The sequence below is a fragment of the Crassostrea angulata genome, chromosome 7, assembly GCF_025612915.1.
Source record: "Crassostrea angulata isolate pt1a10 chromosome 7, ASM2561291v2, whole genome shotgun sequence".
In the NCBI taxonomy this organism is placed as follows: Eukaryota; Metazoa; Mollusca; class Bivalvia; order Ostreida; family Ostreidae; genus Magallana; species Magallana angulata.
Genome location: NC_069117.1, coordinates 2574204 through 2586545, shown reverse-complemented (window position 1 = coordinate 2586545; position 12342 = coordinate 2574204). Strand labels below are relative to the sequence as shown.

Genomic DNA, 12342 nt, shown 5'->3' with positions numbered 1-12342 from the left:
GAATTGTAAGCCCTGTGTCTTGCTTAAAACTCAACGACTAGCACCCAAATTTCATTTGATCATTAGCAATGCAATTCTAAAGCATTGCAAATAATAAAAACAGAAAAATAAAATTAGACCCCTTTAAACGCATACATTAGTTCTGCTGCCGGCGAGTAGAAACACAAGGCAAAATGGATACGACCGGTTTGGGTTACCTCGACAAAGAAAACATTTTTCAAGTCTTCAAAACATACATTGGGTTATTCAATTCCGTTACCTTTCCATCTTTGAGGTTGATTAACCAAATATATTTCCGTAGACAGACTATTTAGTAATATATGATAAATCTTATTAAAGTCAAAGTGCGTTTAAAGATTTTAACAATTTTTGTAAGGATTATAATACCTGGCTTACTTTTAAACATATACAATATTAAACTGAGGAAGAGGAAAACTGACATCAAATCATTAAATCTTGTCTAATCTGAACAAAATTGCAGGTGCTCATATTCAAATGGTGGTCATCATATGTACAAATTTTCAGATTATTTCATGTAGAAGCTTCAACGTGAATATGAGGACAGAATTTTGTCTACAGATAGATGGACACACAAACAGAGTGACTCCAACATATCCCCTCAACTTTGTGGGTGGGGGTATACCAACAGATCAATCCAACAAAACTATTAAGTACATGTAATCTATAATATATACTGCGTTTGGTCAAAATTTTAAAAGCTTCACCACTTCAACTACTAGAATACTACATGAAAGAGATGAGCAGAAATGAAATTAAGAGAAGATCCATTGTATTTACTGGTATTAACTTATTTGGTGTATGAAATAGAAATACTAAATAACAATAATGATCATGTAAAATTTGAACAATATTCGAAGGTAAAGTCAAAAGCGATGCAGTTTTTTTTCATTAGCATGATGGGAAAGTTAAATCATTTAGGAGGATAAATTTCATGCAAAATGAAATGTTTTTAAAATTTTATACAAATATAGGCATTATCATTCTCATAACAATGTACAACTATCATTTAATTTAAACTGTTTAAGATTTTTAAAAATCACAACAATTTAAGATCTGCAGCAAACACTTTTAAACTTGAAGTTAGATTAAAAGAAAGAACAGACATAAAAAAGCAAATCCCTCCAGAAGATAGTTTTCATTTGTACTGCGACTACTGACATTTAGTCTGACTAATGTTGATGATTGCCTAACCTCACCTGGCCAGGTGTGTAGAACAGTAACAATTCCAGGTATTTTCTTCTTTTAATTTATTTCATTTAATGTACATGTTTATAAAACATAAACAAAAAATATCCATGATGTCACTTTGCCTTTGCCTCAACCCCCCCATCTGCCCAAAATTGTCCTTAATAAAAATGATGAATACAATTGTTGCTCCTGTCTTATCTGCATCATGCCACACAAAACAAACACATTCCATTTCTTCCTTGGCAAATTGCACTAATCAAAATCCACATTATCCCCCTTTATTCACTTTTTCTTCTTGTCCGTTAGACCTGCCCCAGCATTGAACTTGAACAGAATGATGTCCCCGTCTTCTACCACATACTCTCTTCCCTTCTGTCTGTATTTGCCATTTGCCTGTTATAAAAACAAATATATGTTTTTAAATTCCAGCTCTTCATAGAAAAATAGTAATATATCTGTAAAAGACTGTCCTTTAATAAAGATAAATATCAAATGGTCTGGTCCAATAATCATGAAAACTTTACTTTATCCAAATTTTGAAATCATTCTTAAAATGCTTTGATATTAATAAGATTGAATTTAATTTTGTTGCAAACAACCTGTAAGGGAAACCATTTTGAATTTCAGTTCAAGATTTGTATGTGTTATGCCAGTGTTACATTTTGCTATCTACTTGCATAATTCAATGTTACATATATATAAATGTAGAAAAGCAATAAATCATATCTATTTCAAAAAACTCACCTTGCATTCTGCCTCAGATCCGAATTCCTTGAAGTCATTGTAGTTCATGACTTCGGCCATGATGAATCCCTTCTCAAAGTCAGTGTGGATTCTGCCGGCAGCTTGTGGGGCCTTCGTTCCCTTCTACAAAGAGACACTTTATTCACTGAGTCACCTTGTAGCATTTAAAATCAGTGTCTCATTCTACAGAGAGCAACCAATTTTTTTTTAATCAAATTCTTTAATAAAGATTTTGATAATTGCATTATTCTCATTAAAAACGCAAGCGAGAAAGATATTACATTGAAATGATGACATTAGCCCTTGCCACTGGACCTGTAGAACATGGCCCAAGTTCTCACACTTACCTGAATGGTCCAAGCCTTTACTTCATCTTTTCCAGATGTAAAGAAGTATTGTAGATTAAGGGCTTTGTAGCCATTCACGATGATCTTCTCTAAAGCACTACAAAAAACCACAGAGACCTGATCTTAGCGAGAGTAAAATGAGTTATGGTGACAGGTCTCAGCAAATGTCACACATAATACTGTTTTTCGGGGGATAACAGTTACGTGGATCAAAGAAAGAGAAAATCTCTAGCAATCTGAGAGTGTATGCCTTTTAGTTTTTTGCGGTTAACTGATGTATGTACCTGGTTGTTTTGTTTTCCTCTAAATACTTCTTCTGTTCTTCTTCATCAGCCAAATCCAGGAGCTTCAGTTCCACTGCACAACTCAACAGAATCACCATTGCCCCAGGGTCGTTCTTGTCAATCCATTCTTTGATTTTGACCAACCTGTCAAATTCTAATTTCATTAGGTCATTGGGTTTTTAAGGGGGGTATGGGTATTGGTTATTAAGTCTGGAAAGTCTTCGTTCTCTAAAATACCCTGAATTTGAAACTTTTAAACCTTAAAAGAAATAATTGTAGCATCAAATGGTTTTTTTTTCACTTACCATTTATTTTTCTTTCTAATGTAATCTTTTTCTGAAAGGTTCACCAGGTATATCACAGGTTTTGAAGTTAAAAATAAATGATGATTTAGTATTTCAATCTGAAATTAAAAAAAGATGGAATACTGTTAAGGATCTAATTTGCTGTATATTTAGTATAATGATTATTTAATATTACCTTACTTTCATAATTAAGTTAACTAAAATATCCTCACATTTTCTTTGATCCCTAGAGTTAACAGTATGAATAAGACTGAAATCCTTCAAATTAATTATTTCCCATATGAAAACTTACAAACACATGTAATAGCCCAAATTTTCATTAAATGATTATTTTTGCATATTTTTCAGCAAAATACAAATTAAAAATTGTACAGATCTGAAGCCCTTTTCACCCAGGATACTTTATGCCAAGTTTTGTTCAAAAACTAATATAACTACTATTGTCAAAAGGAAGTGTTTAGTAACTTGAAAGAATATATCTTGCCAACTTTAGAAATAAACATGAATCTGACACCGCTTTCTGTACATACTGGTAATATATACAATGAATTAACATGCTTATTTTCATAAAATAAAGAATATGTTTTAAAGGTACATGTATATGTGCAGAAATTTATGTAAGTTTGTATTTGCAGCTGTTATTTAGCATTGCTTATTCCTAAATGTGAATAAGTATTATGTCAAGATGTAAGATAGAGAGAATGACCCTCTGTCTCCTTATTTCATACTTGGTAAACATGTAAACTTTCATCTATACTAGATTAATTTATACATTTCTGGAGGAAATGGTGATTATATGAAACACGATAAAAACTGTTTTGGTACCTATTTTTGATAGGCAGTGTACAGTTTATTCACCTAAATTCCAGTATTTTTGAGGGCCCTGTACACTTTTGGGTCTTCAACCTATCACAAGTATGTGTACAGTACAGAACAAAGTGTACAATACACACCTCCTTGGCATCCCAAGTTGCCATCCTGACCCACTTCTTATTTTCTAATAAATCTCTGACTTTACAGAAACAGTCCTGCAAAATAAATCAAAATGGATCAATCTCAAAAATAATAAATCTCGATATACTTGAAAAATAACAGTGCATACAAAGAAGAAACTAGAATTGCCAAAGGTGTAAAATGTATGTTGACTATACATACATTCAATGAGTTTGGTTAAAATTTGGAGATCAATAAACCAAGACTTCAAACTGACATAAGGTAAATTCTGACTAAATATTCATCCATATGTAAACTTAGACTTACATATTCCGGTTTCTTTGTTTTGTCACCGCCTCTAGCCACCACCCTCTCCAGGTTACCCAGATTTTTATTTATGTACTCCATGTCCTTGAACATCAACTCCTCATGAATGATGTCTAAATCACGTGTGGGGTCTACATCCCCTTCTACGTGAATGATTTCGTCATCATCAAAAGCTCCTAAAAACAGAACAACCAATGGTGACCAACAAACAATTAATTCTGTGAATGGTAAAATATATCTACTCACATTTTAAACAAACCACACAACAAATTTGCTGTCTAACACAGCCCTTTTTTTAATTCTTCATAACTTTGACTGTGTAAATTCACACATACTGACAACATGGAAGATCCCATCACAGGCACTGATGTTTGACAGGAAGGCATTTCCCAGGCCTTTCCCCTCGTGTGCCCCTTTCACCAGACCAGCAATGTCCACCACATTCAGGTAGGCAGGAACTTTACTGACAATCAAAAAGATCTTGAAATGACAAGGCCTTGACATTAAAAAATACAAGGCCTGACAATGAGCAATACAAGGCCTGACATAGAGCAATACAAGGCCTTGACATTAAGCAATACAAAACCTGACATTGAGCAATACAAGGCCTTGACATTGAGCAATACAAGGCCTTGACATTGAGGAATACAAGGCCTTGACATTGAGTATTACAAGGCTTTGACATTGAGCAATACAAGGCCTTGACATTGAGCAATACAAGGCCTTGACATTGAGCAATACAAGGCCTTGACATTGAGTATTACAAGGCTTTGACATTGAGCAATACAAGGCCTGACACTGAGCAATACAAGGCCTGACAAAGAGCAATACAAGGCCTTGACATTGAGTAATACAAGGCCTTGACATTAAACAATACAAGGCCTGACATAGAGCAATACAAGGCCTTGACATTGAGCATTACAAGGCCTGACACTGAGCAATACAAGGCCTTGACATTGAGTGATACAAGGCCTACCAAAGAGCAATACAAGGCCTTGACATTCAGCAATACAAGGCCTTAACATTTAGCAATACAAGGCCTTAACATTGAGCAATACAAGGCCTTGACATTGAGCAATACAAGGCCTGACATAGAGCAATACAAGGCCTTGACATTCAGCAATACAAGGCCTGACACTGAGCAATACAAGGCCTTGACATTGAGTGATACAAGGCCTGACAAAGAGCAATACAAGGCCTTGGCATTGAGCAATACAAGGCCTTGACATTGAGCAATACAAGGCCTGACATAGAGCAATACAAGGCCTTGACACTGAGCAATACAAGGCCTGACACTGAGCAATACAAGGCCTTGACATTGAGTGATACAAGGCCTGACAAAGAGCAATACAAGGCATTGACATTGAGCAATACAAGGCCTTGACATTGAGCAATACAAGGCCTGACATAAAGCAATACAAGGCCTTGACATTGAGCAATACAAGGCCTGACACTGAGCAATACAAGGCCTTGACATTGAGTGATACAAAGCCTGACAAAGAGCAATACAAGGCCTTGACATTGAGCAATACAAGGCCTTGACATTGAGTATTACAAGGCTTTGACATTGAGCAATACAAGGCCTTGACATTGAGCAATACAAGGCCTTGACATTCAGCAATACAAGGCCTGACATTGAGCATACATGGAAGCTTTAGTATCAGGTCATGGATTGTAACATAGTTAAAATGACATCTAAATGAGTAATTATTCAAAGGTAACTACTATTTGGCCTACATGATTTTTGGCTAAATTCAAATGATGTACATTAGTGTTGGGAGTTTTTTCACTTTGATAATTCAAGAATCTTAAGACGTTATATGTATTGGTACTTGTTAAAGAACAGAGTTACAATATTTTTCTTTTTTGTAAAACTTGCAGATATCATGCTAAAAAAAAAAATATTCCAAAAAAGGAACATGGTCTTTAGAAGAGCTACTAGCTTTTAATATTCAATTTATACCTGAGTCCATCAATTTGAAGGTAAAGATTTATATTAATTCATTGCATTTATAAAGTTAAATAATAGATCTTGAATAAATAAAGGCACTAATAGCCTGATTTGCGATGAGGACTGCAAACATAGCCAAATTTTCTAAAACGCAAATAAACGTTAATAGTCTACAATAATTGATGAAATGTTTCTGACTATCATATTATAAATAATAACATCTCCAGTCATATAAATGTATGAATTCACTCCATTATATAGATATTAATAATACTGCCTATCATAGATACATGAAGATAAGCATTTCTAGCCCACCTTTACTGTCTTTAAAGAGTGTACACAGACCTGGCTGGTTTGTACTAGCCCACCTTTACTGTCTTTAAAGAGTGTACACTGACCTGGCTGGTTTGTAGTGCTCACAGAGATGTTCAAACCTTGCATCCGGCACAGGAACACGACCTGTTCATTAAAACAAGTCCAACATTAATCAGATTAAGATTACTCCCCATTTATATCAATTAAACAATGGTTCCAAGATTATTTCCCATAGCTGAGGGCCTTCCAGGGCAAATGATGCAAAATATAACTTTCATACGTTTGTTTTCATTTGGATCTTTACACCAATTGATTTTTTTCAGCTAGTTTATCAGCAATTGGCTGAAAATATTATACTACATTTAAGATTTTATATGATATGGCATTTTAGTTCTATATATATCCAATGACAAATATCTATATCAGCCAAAAAAAACAACATGGCTACAAATTTTTAATTTTCAAAGTTGCATTCTGTTTCAATGTAACAAGAAGGTAAAAAGTCAATTTAATTAATGAGTCAAAATATGATTGAGAGCATGTGCATAGCGATAAAATATTATTAAAATCAAAATTTTAAACATTATAAAAACAAAAGACTGCTTACTTTCATTTGGATCAATTGTGCAGAAAGGGAAATTTTCTGCAGTGGCAGCACTTTTAGTAAGCACATTGAAAAAAGTGGACTTCCTTAAAAAAAAAAAGGAAGACATCTCAATCAATATAAATGCTAAAATTCACAGATATCAAAATAAGTTGATTATTTCTCTACCTTAAATTCCTTTACTTTTTACCAATTTTCGTCAACTAAGTTAACAACTAACCATTTAACATATATCCTCGGTTGCCCATGGCTTGTTACCATAAGAATTTGTGCCACATTAAGCGGTAAAATAAACTTGTATTAAATAATATATTAATAATAGACCTCTTCATGGTAACTACTGTACTTCTCTTTTGCACGACAAAATGACATAGTTTGGTGATATATGACACACTGTCAATTGTTTAATCTATGTCATTTAATTATCTACCTTCAAATACTTTGTCAAATTATATCAATTTTCCCTGCAAGATAGCAGTAATGCAGTTACCATAAAGGGGTCTATAACATACATATAAAGCACTTCTATTCCTTCATATGACTTTAAATTATAGTTATTATACTCATAACTTTTATTCATTAACCTCAGACAATCTCTCACGACATATGTGATGAACGAAAGGGACACGACTCTATAGAATGAATAATCTCACTGTGACCAGGCTACGCTCAGGTCACAGTAAGAATTCGTCCCATATACTTGCAATGTAGCAGCCGCGAAGCAGATCAGCTTCGCGTCGATTTTCAGTCTGTTAAATATATTACAGTGCTCTAAGTCTCAATTGCTATCAGGTAGCTAAATGGCGACCAACAATTTTTGTAGGTCGCCATTTCAGAATTTACGGTCGCCATCAAAAAATAATTCACTCGCCAAAATAACTGATAATCATTTTATAAACAAGTTGAATATGAAACAAATAATTAAGACTCCTGTATATACTGTGCAGTAACATATATCCTTTATTACACTTTAACAAATTGACAATTTAAAGTATGCAGCCAGCAGGATTGGAGGCCTACTTTTGTGGAAGTTGGATGGCATTTGGCCATCCTGCATAATTATTTACTTTTTTTTGTAAACCCAAACGACAGAAGCCCTGGCTTTCGTTTTTCTGCCATCGTGGCCAAGTGATTGACAATGTTAATCTACAATCCAGCGACGCTTGATTCAAGCTAACATTTATTCAAACATTACATTGACCGAGAGTTAATTTTTTGTTTATTTCGATCCCGATTACGATGAATTTTGATCCCAATCACGACAAATTTCGATCTCGAGACGATCGCACGTCCAAATTTTCTTGGTCGCGAAAATGCGAGTTACTATGAAATTTTGGTCGCAAAATTGAAATTTTAGTTGCAAATGTGACTGTTTTAGTCGCAACTTGGAGCACTGTAATATGCAGAGGAAAAGACATTTTTATACATTACAAACCTTTTTGAACATGCATATGTAGTTTAGTCAACAAAATATCCATTTAAATGAGCCGTGCCAAGGCATTTTGTTAAAATACGCGTTTGAATTTGCCTGCCATTTTGTCGAAAATCGCACTTGAAATGTTGTGGATTTTATCTTTAACATGGCAACCATTAACAGCGAATTTTCAAATGTGATGTTAAAAGTGGCAGCGATTTCGTTGCAAAAACAGTTATTGTGGTTATATGGGATTATAAAAGAGCAACATTCTAGGTATTTGAGAGCAGTCATATGAAAATTTAGGTGAGATACAGCGCAGTAAAATTTTTTTATTTGCTACAAAGCGAGTATGTAGAACGAATTCTATTGCTAAACTGGGTCAGTAGGACATCTGTCATTTTAACGATAGAACATTCTATCTAACGACTCTAGGACCAAAATGAATTTAGGGCCTTCAACGATATCTAAGATGAAAACCAGTAAATTACCCCACATTAGGCAGGCCGACAATGCCAATCTTCAAGTTTACCCCCATTCTCCCTATGAGGGGGGGTGGACCAGTGGCCTCATCCTTCTTCTTTGGTGGCATTCTTATATTGCTGAATAAAAAAAAAGAGCAATTGATAACAGGTAAATTATCGGTATTATAAAAAAATCATTTGTGTGATGGCTAAACATGATAAACGATCTGTTTTAGTTTCTATCTAAACGAATCTACAAAACCAGTTAACAATCATGAATGACTGAACCATAACATTAAATCATAACAACAATTTCTGACCACTACAACCCCCTCACCAGTTAAAAATTCTAGCACATCCAGAACATAAAATGGTATGCACATACACTCTGAGCCTGAACTCTTTCAATATGACTTTCTACATTAATAAAATAATCAAGTATGTCGATAGTTACCGGCAACTAACGTGGTTTACCCAATATGGCGAAATCCTACGGGAAAAGGAAGCAAGTGCTGACCTCTATTTCTATACATCGAACCCGATCGAAATAGATTAAGTATATTATCCAGTTGGCGAGAATATGCGATAGAGTTATCTTATGACAGTCTTGATTTACAATAATTTATGCAAAAATATTAAAATAAATCATTGATATTGTTTTAATATTTTTGCATAAATTATTGTTAATAAATACGCTTTGTGGGCCCGGCATATCAGAATAAAACACTTCGTATGTCAATTTATGTAATTAAAAATAATCACAATAAGCTTAAACCTACATGTAGTATTTAAATTTAATTTATTCTGTAGAATTATAACTTAGTACTTTTCACACTATAAAAGTTAATCCACATTTATATGTTCCACAGAAACCTCCGTCCCTCCCCATTTTGTACTATAGTGCTTCAAGAGAAAGTAATGACAACTCAAACTATTATAATGTAATACGTAGTAATACAATTATTAACACACTTCCAGATTCAACAAATGTCAACCTATTACTCTTTGGGTGTCCCAATCTTAGCGATAATGATAATAAATATATTTTTATTTGGTTAAAAATTTATCATCGACAGTAAAAAAATTTCAGGGTACTTAGTATAACCCTGACATTTTATTTAGTTAATGATATTTTCTTATTATAGAATGTAAAAAGCATCTATGATATATTTATTAATAAATAATTGTAATGTTGATGTATGTCTATAGAGTAGAACTTGTTCTGAAAATAATTACACTGTTTTCTTTAAAGTATTACCGTAGATATATACATGTACGCTCGTGGGTCGATTAGCTCAATAATTAAAATACACTTGTAGTTACAAATCTCTAATCATTATGCATATGTCATTCATTCATTCATTCAGTCATGCATTCATTCATTCTTTATTTCTTCTTTTCAAAGATTGTAAACACATACATATCAAAAATATATTATACTTTGTCCCGAGTTTTTGCTTCCACCACTTTTTGCTTGATATTTCAATAATAGTAAATACCTCTGTGCTCAAACTACGTTCATCCACTAATATAAAAAATGTCCAGATTATATGTTTTGAAACGCCCCCTCTACCGCTTCAGGTTTCATTACACATCCCGAAAATGAAAGTCTACGAAGATTTTGCATTGCAACAGCCATTAATTTAATAAGCCCGGATGATAACGTTAAAAAATTGCGCGACTGATGTATTCCGAGTGTATTCCGAATGGAGAAAAGATGTAAACATTCCCCATTATAAATCTCCGTAAGCAATCTGTTTTCGTTCCTGTGAATTTTTCTGAGTGGAAAGGGATAATTTTTAATGAAGATATCTTGGATATATTCCCTTTTAACGATTTCAACTGTATTTCTTTCACAGGTATGTGTAATTTTATCAAAAATCATCAAAAAGCAATGGAAGCAAATACAATTGAAATCGATGAAAGGGAATATGTCCAAGATATCTTCATTGAACAATTATCCCTTTTCACTCATAAAATTTCACAGGAACGAAAACAATTTTCTTACGGAGATTTATAATGGGAAATGTTTACATCTTTTCTCCATTCGGAATACACATTGTATCTAAGATAAATTCTATTTAAATAAATAAACAATCTTATAAATTATGAATAATGAAATTTACTAGAAAAAATATGCATGTTTATATTTTATTTTGCATTCAAATTCATTTACGTTACGTTGATACTTTTATTTTCATTGATTTTTCACTATTCATTATTTGATCACATGCTGCGCTCGCCCCAACGGTCGCACTGTAAAACATATTTTTTACGTAAGCATATGTGTTGTTTACTTTAATGTTTTTAAAAGGATTTTTTTTATTGTTAAATGAAAATGATGTATGCGATTTAGAGGTAAGAATTTTCCTTAGAAACGCTTCCTGTTCCACCATGTTGCTATGCAACGCAAAGGATCATTAGGATAGTAGAACTTTTTCACGTGGCCTCATAAAAATTTCTTTGAAAATGTGCAAATTTCAACTCGAATTTCCTCCGTTCGTACACGTTGTCTATGGAGCTCGCTGCGCTCGCTATTTTATATATCTACACACAGTAATTAAATAAATAAATAAATTTCTGAGATTTGTTCGAGTTGCTGACCTTGTCAGCGGACGACTCGTGATAGGGTTCGATATTAGAACGAGGCACAATCTAGCACTAGATGATAACTGAGTTTTTGGAAATTGCTTGTGTTATTTTCATCTAAATACGCACACGTTTTGCGACCAAGGAGTATCAAAAAAGGTCATCGTATGAAAGAGCACAGAGTTCGCTGCAGAGATAGACACAAATAAGTTCGAGATTGCGGATTGCGTAGGTTACAGAACAAGAACATGTTACATGAGTGAATTGAAGAAATCATTAAGTATGGCGCCACATAATTGACATGTTTCTAGGTTTTCGTAAGGTTGATCCGAAATTAATTTGCAGATAAGTTTACACTGAGAGATTTCGTAGCAATTTGTAGGAAAACGCTAAAACTTAGCTGAATCCTTGTCTTGGAATATAGCTAAAAATCGTGAGAATCCGGGATCAGCAGAAGTGCGGGGTTGTCGGAGAGTTCTGTGACGTTGATTAACTGCATGATTCACGATTATTTTCCAGGTTTGCTTATTGGGAAATGTTCCAGTATCCAACCACTGTTGTAAAAATTCTAGGAGATAATATTCTGTCAGCAAATTCAGAATATCGGGTATAAATCCAAGTTGATATTTAGATAGGTTTTCTAGGAAGGAGAAAAGGCGGGTTAAGAAAATCCTGTTCGCTAGAATCTCGTAGTTTAGAAGACAAAGTCGTCCCAAGAAGAGGAGCTTTCTTTTATCAATTTCAGAACTGATGGGTTACACACCAAAGAGGCTTTCGCAAATATCTGACCTTATTTTGCGTGGTAAATTTTGCGCCATTTTACACACCGAGTGTTGGAATCCGTGTAACCGCTGAG

General features: G+C 33.8%; 1 protein-coding gene across 3 annotated transcripts; it reads right to left on the bottom strand.

Annotated features, from left to right (window-relative positions):
- Window positions 1-1249: 1249 nt before the first annotated feature.
- Window positions 1250-9433, bottom strand: LOC128192575 (obg-like ATPase 1). 3 transcript variants are annotated; one of them, XM_052865360.1, is made up of 12 exons: window positions 9352-9433; window positions 8925-9035; window positions 7023-7105; window positions 6499-6559; window positions 4485-4612; window positions 4150-4325; window positions 3843-3917; window positions 2890-2987; window positions 2585-2728; window positions 2301-2397; window positions 1954-2076; window positions 1250-1602 (listed from the first exon to the last, which is right to left on the bottom strand). In XM_052865360.1, exons 2-12 carry the CDS (start codon window positions 9023-9025, stop codon window positions 1492-1494), a joined length of 1197 nt encoding a protein of 398 aa, XP_052721320.1. In that variant the 5' UTR covers window positions 9026-9035; window positions 9352-9433; the 3' UTR covers window positions 1250-1491. The 3 variants fall into 3 exon arrangements, with proteins under 3 accessions (XP_052721320.1, XP_052721321.1, XP_052721322.1); XM_052865361.1 differs by having other exon boundaries at window positions 9235-9385; XM_052865362.1 differs by lacking the exons at window positions 6499-6559; window positions 7023-7105; window positions 8925-9035; window positions 9352-9433 and adding an exon at window positions 6446-6453.
- Between the last annotated feature and the right edge of the window lie 2909 nt (window positions 9434-12342).

Coding starts and splice junctions, on each gene's coding strand:
- LOC128192575 (XM_052865360.1), bottom strand. CDS start 9,025: ATGCCACCAAAGAAGAAGGATGAGGCCACTGGTCCACCCCCCCTCATA. Junction 4,326..4,484: donor TGGGATCTTCCATGTTGTCA/GTATGTGTGAAT, acceptor TTCTGTTTTTAG/GAGCTTTTGATGATGACGAA. Junction 2,398..2,584: donor GAGGAAAACAAAACAACCAG/GTACATACATCA, acceptor GGTTTTTTGTAG/TGCTTTAGAGAAGATCATCG.